Source organism: Leopardus geoffroyi, chromosome B1 (genome assembly GCF_018350155.1).
Source record: "Leopardus geoffroyi isolate Oge1 chromosome B1, O.geoffroyi_Oge1_pat1.0, whole genome shotgun sequence".
NCBI classification, from domain to species: Eukaryota; Metazoa; Chordata; class Mammalia; order Carnivora; family Felidae; genus Leopardus; species Leopardus geoffroyi.
The window spans coordinates 3,344,225-3,365,690 of NC_059327.1; the positions used below are offsets into that span (position 1 = coordinate 3,344,225).

Sequence of the window (21,466 nt, forward strand, 5' to 3'; positions counted from 1 at the left end):
ATTTTACATCCCTGACTCTCTTTTAGTGATTGACAGAGAATATGAACTCAATAGATAGGTAATGCATATCCAGTATACTAGATATCCAGTAGCTTCCCTACTTATATAAACTGTTATGCGACTTGTCCAAGGTCACAAGGATATTTTTGGCAGAACATGGAAGAGAACCCAGGACACCCAGTGTTATGTTCACAAGGTATTTCCACTAAGTCTGATGGAACACAAAGGGAGACAGGTACTATCAACCAATTCTTGAATGTTTCAGATTGTATTACACGAAATCAACAAATGGGTAAATCCACTCATCTCAAAGTCTTGTTTAAGATGAATCAAATATAAACCAAAGGCCAGAGAGGCAACGGTTATTTTTCTCTTAATTGAGGTAACATTTAATATAATCACAGCGTAACTAACATAAGGAAATAATTCACCCATCAATATAAACCCTCTGCTTTGAATTTTGAGCCTTAGAAAAAAAAATTTCAATTTAAATAACGGGTTTAAGACAGGTGATCTAATTTGATGTCATGTTTCAGGGTTGATATTTTTATCCTTTAGTCTTTACATGGAAATGCAAACTTGAACCCATAGATATATTCCCACTCACTTCATATTCTCTACCAATGTATAAATGGCCAACATCTCCTCTGACTTACACCCTAATTTGAATGTGTGTGTGTGTGTGTGTGTGTGTCTGTGTGTGTATTCAAGTTAGCTTATCATCCAAGATCTGAAATAGAGTACTGATAGGGTTTTTAAAATACTAAGAAAGGAAATAAAACAAAAACCAGTACAACTCACGACAGATGACTTAATTTGAGGCATAAAAGGCATAAAGACTTCAAACATCTATTCTTTGGATTCTCCCTCTTCAACTGCACTTATGGACACAACTAAAGCTGCTCTCACCAGCAATACCAAGACCTAGATTGATTTGCTGTAATTGATTAGACCCAGTTTCCTTCTGTCTCCACTAGCATACATGCCAGAGAAGTGATTCTCAGTTGATTAATTTCATATGTATGTTGCATTAGTATTTATGGTTTGCCTGTGACCCTTCATAGTTGCAACATCGTCAGGAAGGAAAAGAAATACGCAGTCATATATCTGCAGCACAGTAGATAAATGGTTGGTAACATGACATTTTAAAATGTCCATCGTCTAAAAATATCTGTTTACATTGAATCAGCTCCGGAACAAATCCAAAACTAACTTAGCTCGCCTGGTTACCATCATCTCTGTTACTTTGTAAGAGTCGAGAATGAGGGCATGTGATGTTCCAGTGCCCACGTGCACCTAACTTTCCCGGCTCCAAATACCGACGCAAAGACATCTTGGAAACTTTGAGATCCGTCACAATATAGAGGGCTTTGTTAGCAGTCAAAATAGCAAAGCAAAGAAAGAACACTCATGTTTGCCAATGAATGTCCAAGGAGAACAATATTACAAAGCCTATTGTTGTATCTGGGGTAAACACATTTTTTTCCCCGGACTTACCATATGGACGGCGCTTCTGTTCCACTGATCTCCAAGAAGTCGTACCCTTCCTCTAGTTGAAAGTCGGTGAAGACCAAGGCAATGGTGTCCCCGGGCTCAGCGAGGATGGTCCAGGTACAGTCAGCATTGTTCCCGTATTCTGAGGGGAAGTGCGGGCTGGAAATGTGGCTGCTGGTTCCCCGCAGGGTCCCTCCACAGGCTCCCTCAGCTGGCAGGAGCAGAAAAAAATGGGAATCATATTTCAAGACCACTTCATACACAAGTTCATCTACAAAGTATCCATAGTGATCGGTGACAAATATTTTCCGAACCCCAAAGTGACAGTCTCAACATGACAAAGGGTTTCTTCTGACTTATTAATTTAGTTTTGTGGAAAAGCTTACAAAAGTCTAAACAATTACCCCGCATTATTAACTGACTTTCCATCGCGGAAGAGTGAAGTCTTGACTTTTCTAATATCTACAGTGTGTCGTTGCCATATACCTCACATTCACAGACGGCTTCACAAAAATGTACCAAAACTTTCTCTGAGATTTAAAAGTATGTAGCCATGTTTTATCAATTCACTGATACCTGGCTTTGAAAATACAGTGATCCTGAAAGTAGTCATCACCCTAATTGTTTTTCTACAGACTCTGGAATGTCTATTTGGTTTTGAATTTCAGGTAAGTTCTGGACTAATATGATGATAGAGACACAGCAATTCATAAAAACTTTGTGAGTAGGAAACAGATGCATGAAAACTTAAAGTGGAATAACTTGGAAAGTAGCAATTAAAATGGTCAGTGATGACAAAATGCCTGTAAGATATAATATAAATTTGCATTAAAATATTAATTTGAGGGGAACCCATCTTATCAAGTTTTCCCTAGAGTAAAACATACATGTTATTGAACTCAGAGCATTGCTTACAAAATGTTATGTACATAGTAAACTGTAACACAGGTAAATAAATATTTATAAGATACTTATGCTAAGACATGTCTGGGAGTGTCCTTTTTTTCTTTCCTTCCCTCCTTCCTTTTGACCTATCAGATAGTTTCTACACAAAGAGCATATTTAATATTTATGGGTGTTGATGCTCTAATATAACTGATAAATGAAGTCAGCCTGTCACCAAGATGGGGACATATGCTTTTAGCAGCATGTGTGCCTGGATAAGATCATGTAGAGCAGATATTTTCATTGGCTACTGATGAAACAACTGTATATGTAAATGTAGTATACACTTGCATATACTCACACCTCTGTAGTAACAATTGTTTTTCACGTATGAACATGTCATACATACATGCATGATCAACACACACAGCATAATGCTATTTAATACACTGACCTTATTTCTCTAATCTTATCATATGCTGTGAAAGTTATCTCAGTATAATGCAAAAAAAAAAAAAAAAGAATTACAGCACTCTTATATAAAAACATATCATAAATGAGTGGACTTAAAAGTTACCAAATCCATTTCTGTCAGTTAAGCAACTGACTTTTGGCTTCGGCTCAGGTCATTATCTCAAGGTTCATGAGATCGAGCCCCACATTGGGTTCTGCACTGACAGGGCAGAGCCTGCTTGGGATTCTCTCTCTCCCTCTCTCTCTGCCCCTCCCTGACTCACACATGTGCTCTATCAAAATAAATAAACATTTCAAAACATATAAGTAAATAAATAAGACTTTGAAATAGGTGTATTTGTGTGTATCACACTAGGGGTAAGAGTGAATGGGACGAGAAGCACACTGGTCGGTTCTGGGAAAGCAAGGCGGCAACCTTCGCCAAGCAGGTGACATTGCACCTGTTGAGAGTACACACTGGCAGGCACCTGCCAGAAGCAATGGGCATCAGTGGTGGCTCTACAGCAGAGCCCTGGAGCCCTGCTCCGTGCCTTTATCTCTCTAGCCATGTGACCAGTGGAAAGTGTGAAGACCTGTAGAAAGTGCCAAAGAAGCTGGGGTGACAGGGTCACTCCAGAGACTCCAGGAAGTAGATATACATGAACTGCCATGGGGATATTTTCACATTTAACGGCGCATAGAGCTGTGTTGGTGCCTACCAGCGGACAGAAGCTCAGATCACATGCCCTTCCCTCTCAGCAATACATCCCTTTTCCCTTTAACACGAGAGCCGTTGAGCTGAATAACCAGCATTGTCACCTTTTATGTCTCGGTTCTGATGCAATGAGCCTAACAGTTTAGACACTAGGACTTCAAGTGACCATGACTTCAGGTGAGGACTTGAGCACAGCATGGAGGGTGAGATGCCAAGGGGCTGGGGAGTGAGGACCTGATCGCTAATTCCAAAGAGGACCAGAGGCCACATTACAGGAGCGGATGAGGGCTACAATTCTATGGTAACTTTGTTGGAAATAGGAGTAGATGATAAAATAAAGACAAGAATAGAAAACAGAAATGAAGAGAATGAAGAAAGAAACTGGCAGAGAGAAACAAGAATACATTTCTCCCAAACCTGCAATCACCGTTGTGTTTTCTCTGATATTTTAATGCCCAGAGAACATTTTAAAATGGATTACAGTTAAAATTATGTCAGGCTAAATATATATGGGATATATTATGATTTCTTAATGGGGCATTTCACATAAAATATTGCAGAATGCCATTTAGATAATCTATTTGAAATCTTTGAGAATTAAGCACATGAAACAAAAAATACCTTATGTCACTCACTGGATAACACACTTAAATCACAGAAAACTCTCTTTAGTAGAGAGTGTGGTAAAAACATATTTCTGCATATGTGTTTGTGTGGGGGGAGGGTATGGAAAAGGAGTTTCAATGGTGCTTCAAATATTTCTCCAATAGAACATTTTAACTATTTTCTTTGCCATTTTTGTAAGAGAATTTTTTTCTAAATTGTAACATCTTGCACAACAGAACACATAATGGTATTTGAGGAAGGGTAACATAACTATCATTTTAGAGTAGCCAATGTTTTTAAAAAGAAATCCAAGTTTGGTTTTTAGATTTACAAAAATCTATCAGCAGAGTAATTACACATATAGGTAAAACAACTGAGCAAACATTTTCCAAAGCACCTTCGGCCTTGGGAAAAATGTATTTAATTTTGATTAATTTTGGGAATCCTATTGTGAACTTTGAGTTTTGCTGCAAAAGATATTAAGCTACCTTTCTCTAAAAAGTCACTTTATGATAAAGACTTTGCTAAGTAGAAATGGGAGCCTCATTCCTCATAGTGTGGGTGTTATGAGGACCCAAATACACAGGGGGATTCAGTAAATGATAAGACGAGCCTCATCCGTGATGGGAGGAGAGTGTATTGACAAAGTGACTGGGAAAAAAAGAAACTTGAAAAAAATCATTTAGAAACAGCCTAATAGAAAATACATATGAATGACATCAATTAAAATGAAAGTATAAAATAATGGGTAAATTAGCAGAATAAATATACTGTATTATGCCAAATAATGTATTACCTCAACTAAAAGAAATCATGTGACTGAAGCAAAAGAAACATTACCATAAACAAACTTACGTATATAAACACATTATTTTCAAAATAGACATATAAAAATAATCCAAAATAAAAAACAAGATAATGAGGCAAATTTGCAACATAGCAAAGGGATGTCTTCTATACTTATTTGGTTCACATTAAGAATAATACACAAAGAGGGGCGCCTGGCTCGCTTCGTTGGTTGAGCATCCAACTTCAGCTCAGGTCATGATCTCACAGTTTGTGGGTTCAAGCCCCACATCAGGCTCACTGCATCAGCACAGAACTGCTTCAGGTTCTCTGACTCTCTCTCTTTCTCTCTGCACCTACTCTGCTCATTCTGTCTGTCTTTCTTCTCTCTCTCTCTCCTTCAAATATAAATAAACATTGAAAAACATTTAAAAAAAAGAACAATATACAAAGAGACTGATGGAGAAAAGGTCATCAGTGACAATTTAAACAAGAATTCCAGAAAGAAATTCTACACACAGGAAAAGGTTTAAACACTCTTGTTCTCACAATAAAAGTAACACAAGGGTGAAACACTTAAAGTTTTAAAATGCATTTTTTACAAAAAGGAAAATAACTAAGGGTAAAATGGGTATTATTCTTTGCTTCTGATATCAATGTATATTGATATGAAATTTTGGACAATTTGATAATATACATTAGGGATAATATACAGGATGTTCATATCTTTGGCAAGTTACTCAATTTGAGGTCTTAATATTTATCGAGTACATTTTAGGTGCTTGATATTCTGTACTAAGTCCCTTATCTGGACCATTTATTGAATCATTTCAAAATGTATGAGAAAATTATCGTTCCTATTTCATAGTTGTCAAAAGTGAGATTCTGGTTACTTATGAAAAACGTGCATCTGGAAAATGTTAAGACAGTCATGAAATATCAACATGATCAAGTAAGCGGCATTAACATTAATCGGTATATACATTATTGCAAAACACTAAAAGAGGTTTAACTGGTGCTTTGCAGAAACGCAAAACAAATTCCGCGGTATTAAGGTGTGTACTTATCAACACTTTAACATCACTTTCCTGCCTCACGTCCTCACTCCCTCACTTTGCTTTCTGAGTCACCTCCCTGCAAAATTCCACCTAAGTCCGGATCTCAAAGTCTCTGTGCTCCTGGGACCTAGGCCAGGAAACTATAGATGTGAGGGTTTATTTTAGGTTCAACGTGATAGTCAACCTGTGCCCAGATATTTAGCTGGGACTTACTCTGGGTAGGTCTATAGGGGTACTTTTTGGAAGAGATTAACATTTGAATGTGCAGATACAGTAAAGCAGATAGCTCTACCCAATGTGGGTGGGCCTTGCCCTATTCCTTAAAGGCCAGAGTAGAACAAAAGGGCTGAGTAGAAAACAAGATGCTCTCTGCCTGCTCGTCTTGGAGCTGAGACATTTATCCTCTCCTGCCTTCTTGCTTGGATTCTGGCTGGAACTCACTCACATCACTGGCTCTCCGGAAACTCCAGCTGGACTTAATCTCTACAATGGGATCAGCACATTCCCCATAATAAATCTCTTTATGTTCCTCAGAATCTCACAATGAATCTCAAAATCACATACCATATTATATTTACTTTTGAAGCCCACATATATTATTAAAAAGTGCCCTAAAATCGTATCAAAGGAAATTGGACTTTCCTAGCGAAATTGCTGCTATCTTGATGAAGCCTGAGGATGAAGAAGCGATTTTTCGATGGTCTTCCTGCTGTGCTAAGACAATGAGTTAGCTTGATGTGTCTTTACAGCATCATGAGGCAGACTCTATTGTCATTGTCACTCAATCCCTGCTTGTTGATTGGGTTTCACTGTCATTTGTAACAGTGAGAGTAATATAGCAATAGTAGCAGCAAAGACAGTTAAGAGTTTCAAAGACAAATTATCTCGATTGAATAGCTCCAAGAAACAGAGACAAAGCATCATATATTCCTGTCCTGATGTTTCATTACATCACCAATTTCCAAGGGGAAAAAATATGAAAATCTGAGATAGCTACCATTATAAAATATTCATTCATAATTCATTTTCAGGCATTTCCCCAGAAAATGTACATGGATAAAGATAATGCTTTTCTGGGAGTTGTCTGTATCTCATTATTAAAGGTATCTCCTATAATAAATAGTAACAAGGACAAAGCAATTTCCATTTTAAAAGTATGATTAAGAGATAACTCCGTGTCCTGGCTTCTCAACCTCACCATCGTTAACATCTTGGGCCACATAATTCTTTGTTCTAACAGGATGCTCTGTGCATTGTAGGAAACTTTGTAACATCCTAGCCTGTGCCCACTACTTGCCAAAAATATCCCCAACTGTGTTGACGAAAGATGTCTGCAGACATTGCCAAATGTTCTTTGGGGGGCAAAATGGTCCCTTGTTGAGAACCATTTACTTAGATGAATTTAATTAGTTCTTTTTTTCTGGTTCTTTTCAGCGGTACTATATAGAGCTTTTAAACAGAAGAAATTAAAGCCGTATTAAAATGCTATGTAGTATTCTTTCCTTGAGTCAGAATTAATAATCAATGAGATATGTGACTTCCTTAAATGTGCTAAAATATAGGGAAAACATACATGGTGCTCTCCCTTAAATAATCTGTTTATATAAGATAATTTAAAACAGAGTAGCTGCCATAGAATTTGAAAATGGACTAATTTTTGATGTACATTACACAGATTTTCTCACAAAGAATAAGCCTCGGTAAATAATTAGGAAAGAGCTACTCAATTTTCTAAACTAAGATATTTTATCTCTAGAGAAACCTAAAAATCATTAAGGGTATAAGAGATTTATTGTCCTTGTTTTAATGTATCTTTAACCCTAGGATTGTGATGGAAAGTATGTGTATGACAGATGTAACTTAAATTCTTTTATAGGACCAGTCTGTAATTTCTGATGTGTGTTTTCACAAGGAGGGTTTCACCCTTTACATAAAAACTAGTAACAATGCAAAAATAGCAATTAAACACTAATACTTTATCTCTATTTTATTCACAAATAAAATGCTAAAAACGAATGCTTTATTTGAAAATTACACGTAGGAGCCTCAAAACTAGAGATCACTGGCCAGGTTTAGAAAAAACGTACAGCCAGAGACCTTCGGAATCATCTCTTAATACCATTTACACGCATACACACACGCACAAACACACACATACATGCACACACGCAAGAGCCCTCAGAACTTCTCTTCTTGCCTTCTTCATTTCTCTGTAATCTGTTTCATTCAAATCAGCCAGATGGATTTTTTTTAAATTTTACTTGAATCTTAAAATTTTCTGCTCAAAACTCTTACACTTCTGTCCCCACTCAGAGTAAAATCAACACTCTGTGATCTGACCCACAGCCCCTCCCAGTCCCCAGTGCCTGTCCTGCCCGCTCCGTGCCCTCCCCTCCCCACTACTCTTTCCTCGCTCTGTTCTAACCACGCTGCCTCACCACGTGCCACGTGCGTGCGTTCCTGCCCCAGAGCCTTTGGTCTCATCACCCTCCCCAAGACAGGTCTCCCCTTCCTGGTCCGCCCTCTCTGCTGACTGTATGTGAACCAGCTCCCGCTCTCTGTGACTCCCATCGCCTCATCCTGCCCTGGTTTACTTCTTAGCACTTAGCTGACTGCCAAGCATTGGGCCGTAAGCTGTCTAGGCTGTCTTTGGACTCATGTCCCTGTTCCTAGGAGGCAGCCTGGAACTCAGTGAACTCTCTTTTTCCTCCTTCATTGAGTGATGATTGCAGCACTCCCTGCGACTCTATCAGGTTGAATGTGCCTGTATCCATTATCTTCGGTGTAGTGTGACTGTCCCAAAACAAAGCTCTGGGGCCGTGCATGGCATCCAACTACCCCATTTCTAAGATGAGCGGGAGAAAGTATGCTTAGGTATGGAAATCTGTGGCTTTTTCAAGTATAAGGTTTAAAAAACATTCTCTAAAAACTGCAGCAAGCCTCTCAGTAGAGATATTTCAGACAAAAATTAATTGCCAAGAAAGTTTTATCACTGTAGCAATCCACGAGGGGTTTAGTTGGTATGTTTATTTAGCTTCGTTTGTTTTCACCAAGTAGCTAAGCCACAAGACCAGGAATGTTCCTTTTATGTACGGCGGAGCAGCAGGGAAATTTCAGGAAGAGATAAAGTCAAGGCAGGGAGAGGAAGCAAATAGATCAAAGCAAAACAATAAGGAGACTCGGGGCAAGCTTCCTGGCACCCGGAGTTCAAGTTCCACAGTTAACCGTGTGACGTAAACTTAAGTTCAAGTTCCACAGTTAACCGTGTGACATAAACTTAGAAATCACACACACAAAGCAAAATGTATCAAAACAGAAAACCATTAAAATAAGCTAAATAATTCTGAGCAATATTTAAATAATATAGCTATATTAATATAATGCAAGCTCCGTGCATATTAATGTGAATAAAATTTTACTTCAATATTTTACATTTTACTTCAATATTAATTTTGCAATACCGGAGGGATTTATGTGAAAGCTGAAAATTGGGAGATCTGATTTAGGAAATTCTATTTTTATTCCCCTTCCTTCCTTCCTTCCTTCCTTCCTTCCTTCCTTCCTTCCTTCCACATTATTCACAAAGAAAATGAAGTTAGGTTCAAAACTTCCAGGTGAATACATGACTGTAAAAATTACTATACAACAATTTTTTAATGAAATGATGAGGATCAATAGTGAGTCACTTCATTATTTTAAAAAGTATGTTTCTACAACTTCCACGTAATGGTTGGAATTAGCAAAACAGTCGAGCAAGGCGACTTTGGCTCCCAATCCAAATTTTCATCAGAGCTGTGTTTCCTTTAAATCAGTTTCCTATACTGAGGTTCATAAAATCTTGCATTTGAACAAAAAAAAAAAAAAGATGCTACAGTTCAAAGGAGTTTGAATGCCATCAACTTAATCCAAGAAGATGATAAGGTTTTTAATAAAAGATGTATTTGAATCTACTGATTTCTGTAAGTAGGGAAAATAATCCTGAGTGTAAGCAGAAATCAGAGTACACTATTTCCCCTAAGGAATTTCCAAACTTTTACAAAGTTTCATTCTAAACTCTAAAATTATTATATATGCCTTGCCTGGGTATGAATGTTGCTAGGAATATATCTTAAGGGCATAATTCAAAATACAGAATAAAACATTATTTAGAGACATACTTTGCCATATTTATAACAAAGAAAAATGGAAACCAACTAAAAGTTTAACAACAGATACATCATTAAATAACGTATGATTTATCCAAACCACAGGACCAACGTGTTAACCAAGCATTTCTAAGACGGCTTCAGTAAACTCCTCAGTTAGAATATTAAATTTATAAAAAGCAGCATACACAACTGGATTTGTAGACTCTTCGCAATTTTAAAAATTGTATGAAAAAAATATTCAGGAAAGAGAAGAGGAACATATACACAAACACACGCATGATGCCCAATTTCTAAGTCTAGGAGATATTCTCTAAGGTCCTTTGCCTAAGGCTGTGTGGAACACGGGTACCGCTGACAACCTTGAAGTCAGGAGGTCTGGTTTAAACCAGGGGGTTCCCCCTCTGACTTTGGTGTGACAACACCTTCCCTTCTCTGTGCCTCGTTTACTGACCTGTAAACAGAGATGATAATGGGTACCGATTCACAGTGCTTCTGCGAGGGCAAAATGCATTAAGAACTGTAAAGTGCTAGAAAAATGCAGGCAAACACCACCTGCTCCATAAAACTCGCTATTATTATTATTTTTTCCTGCTTGGCATGAAGCAATCAATCCGTGATAGTTTATTAAATTATTTTTTAGTGCTTTATCATAAGTTTTAAAAGCATCGCTGCTTTGGGTGACACTTTGCTTTCACCAAATAGGAAGTGACTCCAGAGGGAGAGAGAGTCACAAAGAGCCGCAGGTCAAGAAGGTTTCCACTGCACTAGGGACGGGAAGGCAGGAGGGCCCCAAATCTACTGGCATTGTTTCTGTAGACACCACCCACTTACACTGTACCTGAGACCATCAGGGGATTATCTTTTATCCTTGCGGACTGTAGTCACCTCAAGGAGCAGTGATCTGGTCACCCCGCAAACCCTCAAAGATCTTCACATCTCATGTGTCTGACCTCCTACCCCTCCCAAGCTCTTGAGCCTTCTGCTAGGTCCTCTGAAACTCAAGGTCAACTCTCAGCAAAACTCCCTACCTCTCAACCATTTCTGAGGCAACCCCTTCCTTCTCTAACGAAAGCCCAGATATCTTTTGAGGATAGTGCATCATGAAGGCCTCCCACATGGTCACTGTTTGCTTCCACAGTCCAAGGACTGCCGGCCCTGGCACTGGGCGATGTGTCTACCTATGCACATCTCATTACTATTTCAGGTACTTTGTTCTTTCCTCCCCAAAGTGCCCCACCTTTGAGTCTTTTATCCCCAGAATCTTCTTCCTCTAGCCCCCTACAAAATCCCTGGGGCATCCCCCTTATTCCGTGAAGATTTTTTTTACCCCTGGCTCACTGCCATTTTCTGCAATTCCATGTTTGGCCTAATTCTTGCTATTTCCATATCAATGATAGACAATCCTTTGAAGGCTGGCTTCTCAGTTCACTTGCCCCCCTCCTCCAACCCTCCAACACAGTCCTTTTATCCCCATCCTCATCCTTCATCTTTTCAACATGATACATGATCGTTTGCCATAACTGCATTTGAAGTGTCCTGTGATCAGACCCCAACTTTCCATATGTCCAGGCCACTTTCCCAAACACACTAACTCCAACCGTTCTTTGAACCCATAGCACCTACAGTTCCCTGATCTTGCCACTTTCTCCCTTTATTCCCTCCTGTTCTTATGTCTCACCTGGACATCCTTAGATTTCACGGCCATTATTTAAATCACCCCTTGTGCTTGCCATAAGTCCACTGTCAATTCCTTCAATTCAAACCTGGGTCAAATCCACACTTACTCACATTTAGGTAAGTATGGCTGGAGAAAATGCAAAACCAGAACCATGTAGATGGGTCTAACTTTAAATTGATGGCTAGATCCAAAATGTCCTTTAATTGTGGCATTCTTACTTAATTTCCCTCAGTTTTTAGGCTTCTTTCTGGGGGAATACCATATCATACCTCCTTCATCCTTAACCTGCCAATATCTCCTACCATACTCCTACCCTTCAATGGTGATTTTCTTTCCTGTTTACTAAAAACAGAGCCAATCAAAAGAGACATTTTAGGGGCACCTGGGAAGCTCAGTCAGTTACACATCCAACTTTGGCTCAGGTCATAATCTCACAGTTCATGAGTCTGAGCCCCCTGTCAAGCCCTGCTCTGACAGTGCATAGCCTGCTTGGGATTCTTTCTTCCTCTCTATGCCCCTAACCTGCTCATGTTTGCGCGCGCTCTCTCTCTCTCTCTCTCTCTCTCTCTCTCTCTCAAATAAATAAAAATATAAACATTTTTTAAAAATTATAAAAAGAGACATTTTACAACCTATCAGCACTCTATTTGATCACCTCTCTGTACTTCTGCTCATAAAATGTCCTACCTAGGGTTGACACCTCTTTGTGTTCTTGCTTTCATCCCTGATCAAGTCCCTAAGCCAACAGTCAGCACTCTCTCCTCTCTCCAAATGATCATTTCCCTTTTTTATTGGACAACTATTCTCAGCACATAGACATATTATAATTTCCTCAATTCAAAATTTTAAAGCAACTACCTCGTGATTCCACATCTACCTTCAGATTCCACATCCATCTCTAGCCCTATTTTTAAAAACCCCTTTCCCAGTAACACATTTCAAAAAATGTCTATAACTGCAATCTTTAATTTTTTCTCATCCTCTCTTGAACCCACTTGAGTCATGATTTTGTCCTTCCTGGCCCACTGCAGCTGGGCTCTTCAGGTAGAAACACCGATAAATCCTACAGTCAGTTCTCCTGTCACACAAGCCCTCAACAACACTGGACTATTCTCCATTTCCTATTCCTTAAATTTGTCTTTTTCACTAGGCTTTTAAAACTATTCTTTTAGTCTTGAAATAATTGCAAATTCACAAAAGTTTGCAAAAATAGTACAGAGTGATCGGACATACCCTTCTCAAAATTTCCACCAATGATTACATCTTACATATGTAGAACAATATCAAAAGTTTTTAAAATAGCACTGGTTCAATGTGTGCATATGATTTATTCCCTAGCTCGCTCTATCTATCTATCTATCTATCTATCTATCTATCTATCTATCTAATTAAAGTTTGTTTTGTTTTGTTTGAAACAGAGTTAGCATGAGTGGGGGAGGGGCAGACAGAGAGGGAGAGAGAGAATCCCAAGCAGACCCACACTGCCAGCACAGAGCCCCACATGGGGCCCCAACTCACAAAACTGTGAGATCATGACCTGAGCCGAAACCAAGAGTCAGAAGCTTAACCAACTGAGCCTCCCGGGCGTCCCTCAGTAGTACTTTTATGAACTACTCTTCTCAGGCTTGCTTTGAGCTTATTGGCCATTTATACTCAGCCCCACCTGGTTTCAAGTCACCCTCTGATCTGTAGCATGATGCCTGCAGCTCTATCCTTGGACTTTGTTTCTTCCTGACTATATCCATTCCCTTACTGGTCTCATCCATGCTCAGTTACATGGATTTAAATACCATCTGTAGGCTGAACGTTCTCAAATTTGTAGTTCCATTCCAGATCTCTCTTCTGAATTCAGTTTTATATATCCAAGTCCCTACATGATACATCCATGTAGATGCCTAAACACATTCCAGACTTACTCCCAAGTCCTACTTCTGATCGTTCCCTTTCCAAGTCTGAAATTTCACAGTACTCTCCATGTCAAATAATGGCAGCTCCCCTCTCCCAGTGGCTTGGTAAGAAGACCATGGCATCACCCATCACTCTTCTATTTCTTTCACATCCATGAGCATGGTGTCCTAAAACCCTAGTGGCCCTTTCTTCAAACTACGTTCTTGATCCAACTGCATTTGGCAGCTTGCCCTGCCACTATCATGACAAATAACACCACCTCTCACTCTGTTACAATGGCTTCCTAACAGGTTCTCTGATTTTATCCTTTCCACCATATATTATTTTCTCAACACAGCAGCCAAGTAATCCTCTTAAATTCTACATGAGATGATGCCACTTCTCTTCCCAAAATCCTCTAGCTTCTTTCCATATTGCTCACAATAGAAGCTAGTGCCTATGTTAGGGATGACAGGACCCTCCAAGACCTTCTTCCTCCCACCTTGTCTCTGACCTGCTCTCTCCCGCCTGCCACTGTCCAACGTGCTCTAGCCACACTCACCACTGTACCATCCCCCCATTCTAGGCCTGTATCTCAGGACTCAAGCCATGGACACTTCCTTGATCTGGACCACTCTCTTGATATTCTAGTAGGGTTTACTCTACCTCCATGAGGGGTCCAAAAATGTTCATTTTGCCAAATACATAATTTTCCCAGGATATAGGACTTCAGGTGCTAAAACCAGGACAGCTCTGGGCAAGCCAAACAGCTGGCCAGTACAGCTCTTGGTCAAATGTCACTTTCTTAGTGAGAACATCTCTGAGCACTTATTACAGTTAGATGTTATGTATCTGGTTTTACTAATCTCTTTATGTATTTATGCTATCTATCTCCAACCAAAAATATAATTTCCATGGTGGTTGGGATTTTTCCTTATTTTTTTTTCACTTTGTAGCCCCAGCTTCAGGAACTAACGTACACAAACTACGGTTTGTGGACCACATTTGGACCTGTTTTTGTAAATAAAGCTTTACTGGAACACAGCACTGCCTATTTGGTGAGGTAATGCCTATGGAAACTTTTCTGCACAATGACTGAATACAGTTCATACAGAGACAATATGGCTTGAAAAACATAAAATATTTACTATCTTACCCTTGATCGGTAGAGTTTACTGAACTGATTGGTAAGTGTGTCTGAAAACATGTATGTCCTTGATAACTAAATGTTTCTTTAAAGAATGAATGAATGGACACAAATAGTAAGCAGACATATTCTATTGGAAATCAAAGGACGATTAAGGCAACTTTGGGGCATCGTTCTAATGCTACTAAATTCTCAGCAAATTAAAAGCAAATACTAACATCGAAACTGGGAATAATTGTGGTGAAACTTCTGGCGGTGTGGAAATTTGTTCAGCAAGTGTGCAAGGCATAAACAACATTTTGAAAACTCTATCCTTAGGAAATAATTAAACAGAAGAAACAAAAGCAATGCTATATGTACAGAGACACTAATTATAGTATTATGTGCAGCCGTAAATGTTGGAAACACTCATTATGTTCAATTACAGGCAAAGAAATAACTATTAATTTGTATAATTTTGAGGATATTGAGAAGAAAATGCTATCAATTAAAACTGAAAGTTTATGGTATAATACTAATCTTACAAAGGAAAAACAAGAAAAGTAATCTGCTCTATGACTTTAGCCTTGAGAGTTCCCAGAGCTTGGGTTGGCCTCATCGGTCCCTACTTTCCCTCCATCCTGGGTCTTCAATGATAACATTTACAATAATAATAGTAATTATTGGTATTGAGCACTTTGAGATATTATTTAATCCTTGCCAGTATTGTGAGATTAAAAGTATTAGTCTAATTTAAAGGAATCGAAACCAGAGGCTTTGCAAGAAAATAGCTTGCCCAAGACGTCCCAGCTAGTATATGGCAAACCAGGATCTTGAGTGACAAAGTTCTTGCTGTTAGACACGTCTGTTATTACCTATCACAGTGAATGGCATTTCCTTGGAAATATATCTATATTGGTATTAGACAGTCAGCTCTACAACCCAATATGGTACCTCTGATAAAATCACAGAAAAATAACTGTAAATTAATCCACAAAATTAAAAATAATTGGCATACAGGCACCTTATGATTATGCTTTAAACTTGTCACAAGATTGGATTTAATGAGATAATATAAACATATTTTTAAAAAAGGTACTTAGCAGAAAGCCCGTGACATCATGAAATGCAAGACATGTAAGCCAGACTTACTACAATCCAATGTTGACATATATTTTCAATACTTCTTTTTTCCCCCAATTTTGGTAAGGTTTACATTAGAGTTGTTTATTGCACAGTGTGCAAGAAAAGTGCTTAAAACAAAATTGTCTAAAGCCATTCAAACTTAATTTAGAGCCAGGTTCCTTCTGTGAAGATTGCCCCACTCAATCTTACTTTGTAATGCGTGGTCCTGACATGACAGATCATTTAAGATTCGTTTTATGTTATTTCTGTAACATAACTGATAAAAACACAGCTGTGTTTTAAATATCACAGAATTTATAGGCTCACATAAAAAGCATGACTTCTCTCCCTTCTCCTCCCCTCCAGCTACATCTTCCCCAGCCTCTCTTTCTCCCTGGCATCACTAGCAGCGGAATGCCTGCAATTAAAAAACCTTGAGTGACATTTCGTGAAGCAGTGGCAAGTGACATATTGTCATTTCCAGTCACGTTATGTAAGGCTTATCAATTAAAGAAATTTTCAGCTTTAGACAGCTCTAAATGAAACACACGCATACATTATTTAGCCTGTTTTATTAAAGGCATTACTGAGATGGCTCCCGGTTCTTTATTTCATGGCATCCTTGCTTGCTAACTAGGATCCATCCTTCCAAAAAAAAAAAAAAAAAAAAAGGCAACTGTCCTGAAATGGATAAAATCAGTCAACTCTTAAATAACAACAACAACAACAACAACAACAACAACAACAACAAAACCCCAGCTGTAACATCCTATATTCTTTTAAACCATTGCATAATAGTGACAACGTGTTTTGACAAATTTAGGTGAATATTTATCTTAAATGCATGTGTTTAGACAGAAACAAGGCTAGAGCTTTATGGAAGCCTAGCTTTCAATAATGATTCATTTGCTATTACTTTTAATGGTTTACAGATCATGCTTTTCCACAGAACAAAAGCAAACAACCTCCCTTTAGCTTCCCCCAAGGAGGAGGCATTCAGAGGCATGTGTAAGAAGCACCATGTGAGAACTGCCTATGGCAGCCATTGTCTCTGTAGCCTTGGACCAGAGTCTCTGCATGTCAGGGAATTCGATTCCGTATCCGCAAACTATAAATATTCACCTCACAATTTTTGGACAGCATAACATAGTATATGTAAAGTTTATATTATGACACCTGCCCCAGAGGATTTTAATCTAAATAAAATGTTTAGCTATGCTATCTCAACTTCCTCATTGCTTTCTTTCTTGAGTATCTCATAGTTACCTAAAAAGATTCCATTGGCTAGAAATAGAAAATAAAGTAAGAATAATTATTGGCCAACCACCTATCAAATGTTTTTCATCTTGCCTCAACTGCCTCCCAAGGTGGTTCTTCTTGGGGCCAGAGAACTTTCTCTGTGCACCAATATTGCACCACTACTCGGGGGCACCTGCCAAGTCTTGCCTTTGTGCCCGAGGATGGGGGATTGTTGGGAGGGCAGATGAGGGGTGGGGTTCCGTGAAGGATCTAAAGCTGCAGGGAAGAAAGAAGAAAGAGGTATGGACCAACTTAATCCAAAGAAATTCTTCCCCTGGAGTAGGAAGCCCACTTGAGAAAACAGACCACTGTCTGCTTTGTTTTCTCTAAGGTTGACTTACTCTGTAAAGAAATAGCTTCAGCAAATCATATTTAGCCTTTGAAATAAAACAGGAGAAAGACCTTACAGCCAAACAGCCCTCTATGGGCTTAAAGCTCTCTTGAACTAAGCTTACACATCAATTTTTTTTCATTTGCTACGCACGGTAGTCACTCCGGCAAGCAGTTTTAGTCAGTGTTTGGCTTAAATCATTTGTACACCCACAGAAAATACCGAGACCAGCAGCCACCTTTCCCTTCTGGCACCTGACTGCCTTTATTTTTCTCCGTTCTGGGCACATGACCTCTGAATGGCCTATGGGGTCTGTGAGACACCTTGCTGTCCTGCACCTAGGAGGAGGAGTAAGAGGAGAGCACTGAACGCGCCCCCTGTCGTCTCTACAGGGGGGAAATCAACTGACCTGTTAACAGTGCTGATAGCCCATCTCCAGACAAGCCATGTTCTCCCTGGCCCTTCCATTTTTCAGGGCTCAGGCACACAGTTCTCAAGAAGAAATGCTTGTTTAATTTAAATTCAAATATTTGTTTCCAGATGATAACTGAGATTCTTTTAAAGACGTTTATTTCTCTTGTAAATTGGAAGGGAATGGGCACAGCATCATAGGGGCAAATGGCATAAAATGCCTGGGTTCAGATTCTGCCTCTCCCAGTTAACCGCCATGTGACCTCAGAAAAGTCACGTCTTGCCTTGGTGCCTGAGACTGTAAAAAACAAGACCAGTGGTAAAATAGAACTTGAACAGTGATCTTGAATATTAAATACAAGAATATATATAAGGCACATAAACAGGGCTTGCCATCTGGTAATTGATAGTGGTTTCACCACTATCATATCTTTTTCTTAAGCTTTGCAATTTTAGTGACCAAACTGAAATATCTATCATTGGATAACAAATGCTACTCTATTTGCTCCTTATTCAGATACTTTGAATTTGATTGATCATTCCCTTCAGAAAAAAGAATCTAGAAAGGATCTACACCTGGACTATTGTTAAATCTATATATTCTACACTGTCATGCTAGGCATATGCATTTGTGTATCAACGGGCATGGTGTGTGTGTAACATTGGTCTTGTCATTGCATTCTGACAGTGACAAGTAAAATATAATGACCTGTTTCTACATCTACTAAGCCTTCAGCAGCTACTTAATTTCCTCTTTGTCTGAGTCTCTGTTCATTCATTTTCTCTCATTAAATCAGCCTGAGAGATTAAAAAAATGTATTCCAAAGAATATCAACGATGCATTAAAAACCCTTTAAGCACTGAGATCCTGGAGTTCACATGAATTTACTTTTAGATTGTTTGCCAGGGGCTTCATTCACTTCGTTCCAAAATCTGAAGTTGTTTTCAAGACGGGAAGCGGGGTGGGGGGGGTGCGGAAATAGGATCGGTAATTATAATAATTAGAATTTACAGAATTTCACTATGCCAGGTCTTTGCTAAACTTTTTTTTTTTAATTTTTTTTTAACGTTTACTTATTATTGAGAGACAGAGAGACACAGAGTGTGAGCAGGGGAGGGGTAGAGAGAGGGGGGGACACAGAATCCAAAGCAGGCTTCAGGCTCTGAGCTGTCAGCACAGAACCCGACGTGGAGCTTGAACCCAAAAACCGCTAAGCTTTTCACCTGGATTCTCTCACTTAATCTTTACAACAGGCATGTGAAATAGGTATATTACACAGAGAAGGAGATTCAGAGCAGAGAGATAAAGTAAGTTTGGCCGAAGTCACAGCACACAAATGGTGAGTGGATTTGCACCCAGGAAGCAAACACTGCAGAGCCTATAAACATTTATGTGCTAAACACTTTGCAAGGTGCTTAGCGTATGTCATTGCATTTAACCCTCATACTAATACATTTTTTCAAAATACTTGGCATTTCCTATATATACTTCTATGTAGAGATTGGGTAAGTGGCCTCTGGAGCTAAGCTGCTGGGTCCAACCTCACCTATAGTGCTCTGTCTTTGTGAACATCTCACCGTAGTACATATAATAGCTCACAGGTGGAGAAGAACTCTAAGAAAGGCATGTAATATGCTTCCAGCAACATAGATCATGGGTGCTAGGCCCCGGAATTAAATCTAGTTCTTGCCCTCCCTAGAATGTGTCTTTTTTTTTTCCTTGCATACTTTTTGAGTTGTACATGCACCAAAGAGCTTCCAATTCTTTGCTTACCCGACTAGTTACCTTGCCCATTCTTCAAAGTTCCCCATACTCTTCAATCCTCAGACCCCAGTGTCATTCGTTCCAAAAGTAAGTCAGTGTCTGAAATGAGATTCCTTTTGAGAAACCTTTTTGGATTAATCAAGAGCCAGCTCACTCTTATCTCTTGCCTAAACTAATTTTAAAAATAGACTCCACTTTCCGATACCATTCAGCTCAAATCTGTTTCAGCAAAATGGCTGAGAAGTTAAAGGAAGAATTCCAATCAGTCTATGACAGAGTATACTCAGACCCATTTTCTTATGAGTTCTTATCATAAACCTACATCTATATATTGAATCGACATCATAAGTGAAAATGAAACCCACTTAGTGCCAGAACTCCACATGCATTAACAATTGGTGTGGAAGGGACAAAGAATACTAAAATTCCTCTGCCTGTGAAATCTAAGCCATTTGAAATAGTAGCCCCTAGCCTAAGAGGCGAATGAGAACTTGGAACGTGGCTGTTTCACTCTGAGGTATGTTGTACCTGTAAAGTGCACACCAGGTTCTGAAGAATTGTATGGAAAAATGCAAACTACTTCATTCATATTTTATATTGATTATGTGTTCAAATGGTCATCTTTGGACTACGTCGGGTTAAGAAAATGTATTATTAATTTTACCTGTTTCTTTTTACTTTATCAGTGTAGTTATTAGGAACTTTTAATTACATGGTGGGCTCAGGCTTCTGGGTTGCATCATATTTCTAGTGGAAAACACTGTTCTAAATCCTGAGAAGTTGGCTATTATTAGGCAGGTGGCAGCTGAATGACCCCTTAAGCCCTGCCTGGGGGGCGACTATCATGGCCCCTGCCAGCTCCCTCACACATGGTGAGGATGCTTGGGGCTACAACCAAGCTCACCTCAAACAGGTGCATCTGTGGCATTTTCCCACACCATGTGCATTATTCTTCTCCCTGAGAAGATGATGAATTATGAAAATAGTATCTTCCTTCAAAAGATGTTTCACTTGTGTTTCCTTTCTTAGAAATCTCTCCATTTTCTCTATTGACATATGCCTGGAAAAATTATTTTTTTTTTTAGCTTGAGACAAACTTTTCAGTCACAAACTTCAAAAGCCACTCACCTACGTGTGTGTGTGTGTGTGTGTGTGTGTGTTTGCATGTGCATATGTGTGGACAGAGAGAGAGAAAATATATTTCAGCAGAAGCCAATAATATGCTTAAAATAATGAAACAATGCTTTAATGATTCTGGGAAGAGATGTTTTCCACATACAATTTTATACTCAGCTATAATATCCATCCATGTGGATGCATAAAAGGACGTTTGTGGGCACACTGAGGCTTAAGGGATTTTCCTCAGAATAAACAGTTTTAGAAAGCTTATTTGGGGTGAAACAAGGAGAAAGGGAGACCCTGGATTAGGAAAGAGTGGGGTAGTGAAGAACAGCCCTAGGAGCCAGTGTAGAACCCTCTTGAGGGATAATACAGGGAGAGGGGAGAATGCGGTTGGGGAAATGAAGGCAACGGAGCTATTGACAGAGCTATGGAAGTCCAGGATTCTGGGGACAGTAGCAACTAGACACTTCAGGAGCAGTTGTATGTGGAACAAGAAGCAGTTGAGTTTAAGAGAAAGTCCGTGACCTTCAGAATGAAGAACAAAGTTTGTTCCTAGTAACAACCAGAAGAAGCGTAA

At 39.1% G+C, this 21,466-nt stretch overlaps 1 protein-coding gene across 5 annotated transcripts in view; it reads right to left on the minus strand.

Moving 5' to 3' along the window:
- Positions 1-21,466, minus strand: part of CSMD1 (CUB and Sushi multiple domains 1) — a 2,022,178-nt gene that overhangs the window by 1,009,463 nt on the left and 991,249 nt on the right. For all 5 annotated transcript variants that reach the window (XM_045451804.1, XM_045451793.1, XM_045451792.1 and 2 more), the window contains one exon: positions 1,498-1,705. In XM_045451804.1, coding sequence (XP_045307760.1) covers positions 1,498-1,705 — 208 coding nt within the window. The remainder of the gene's footprint in view (positions 1-1,497; positions 1,706-21,466) is intronic.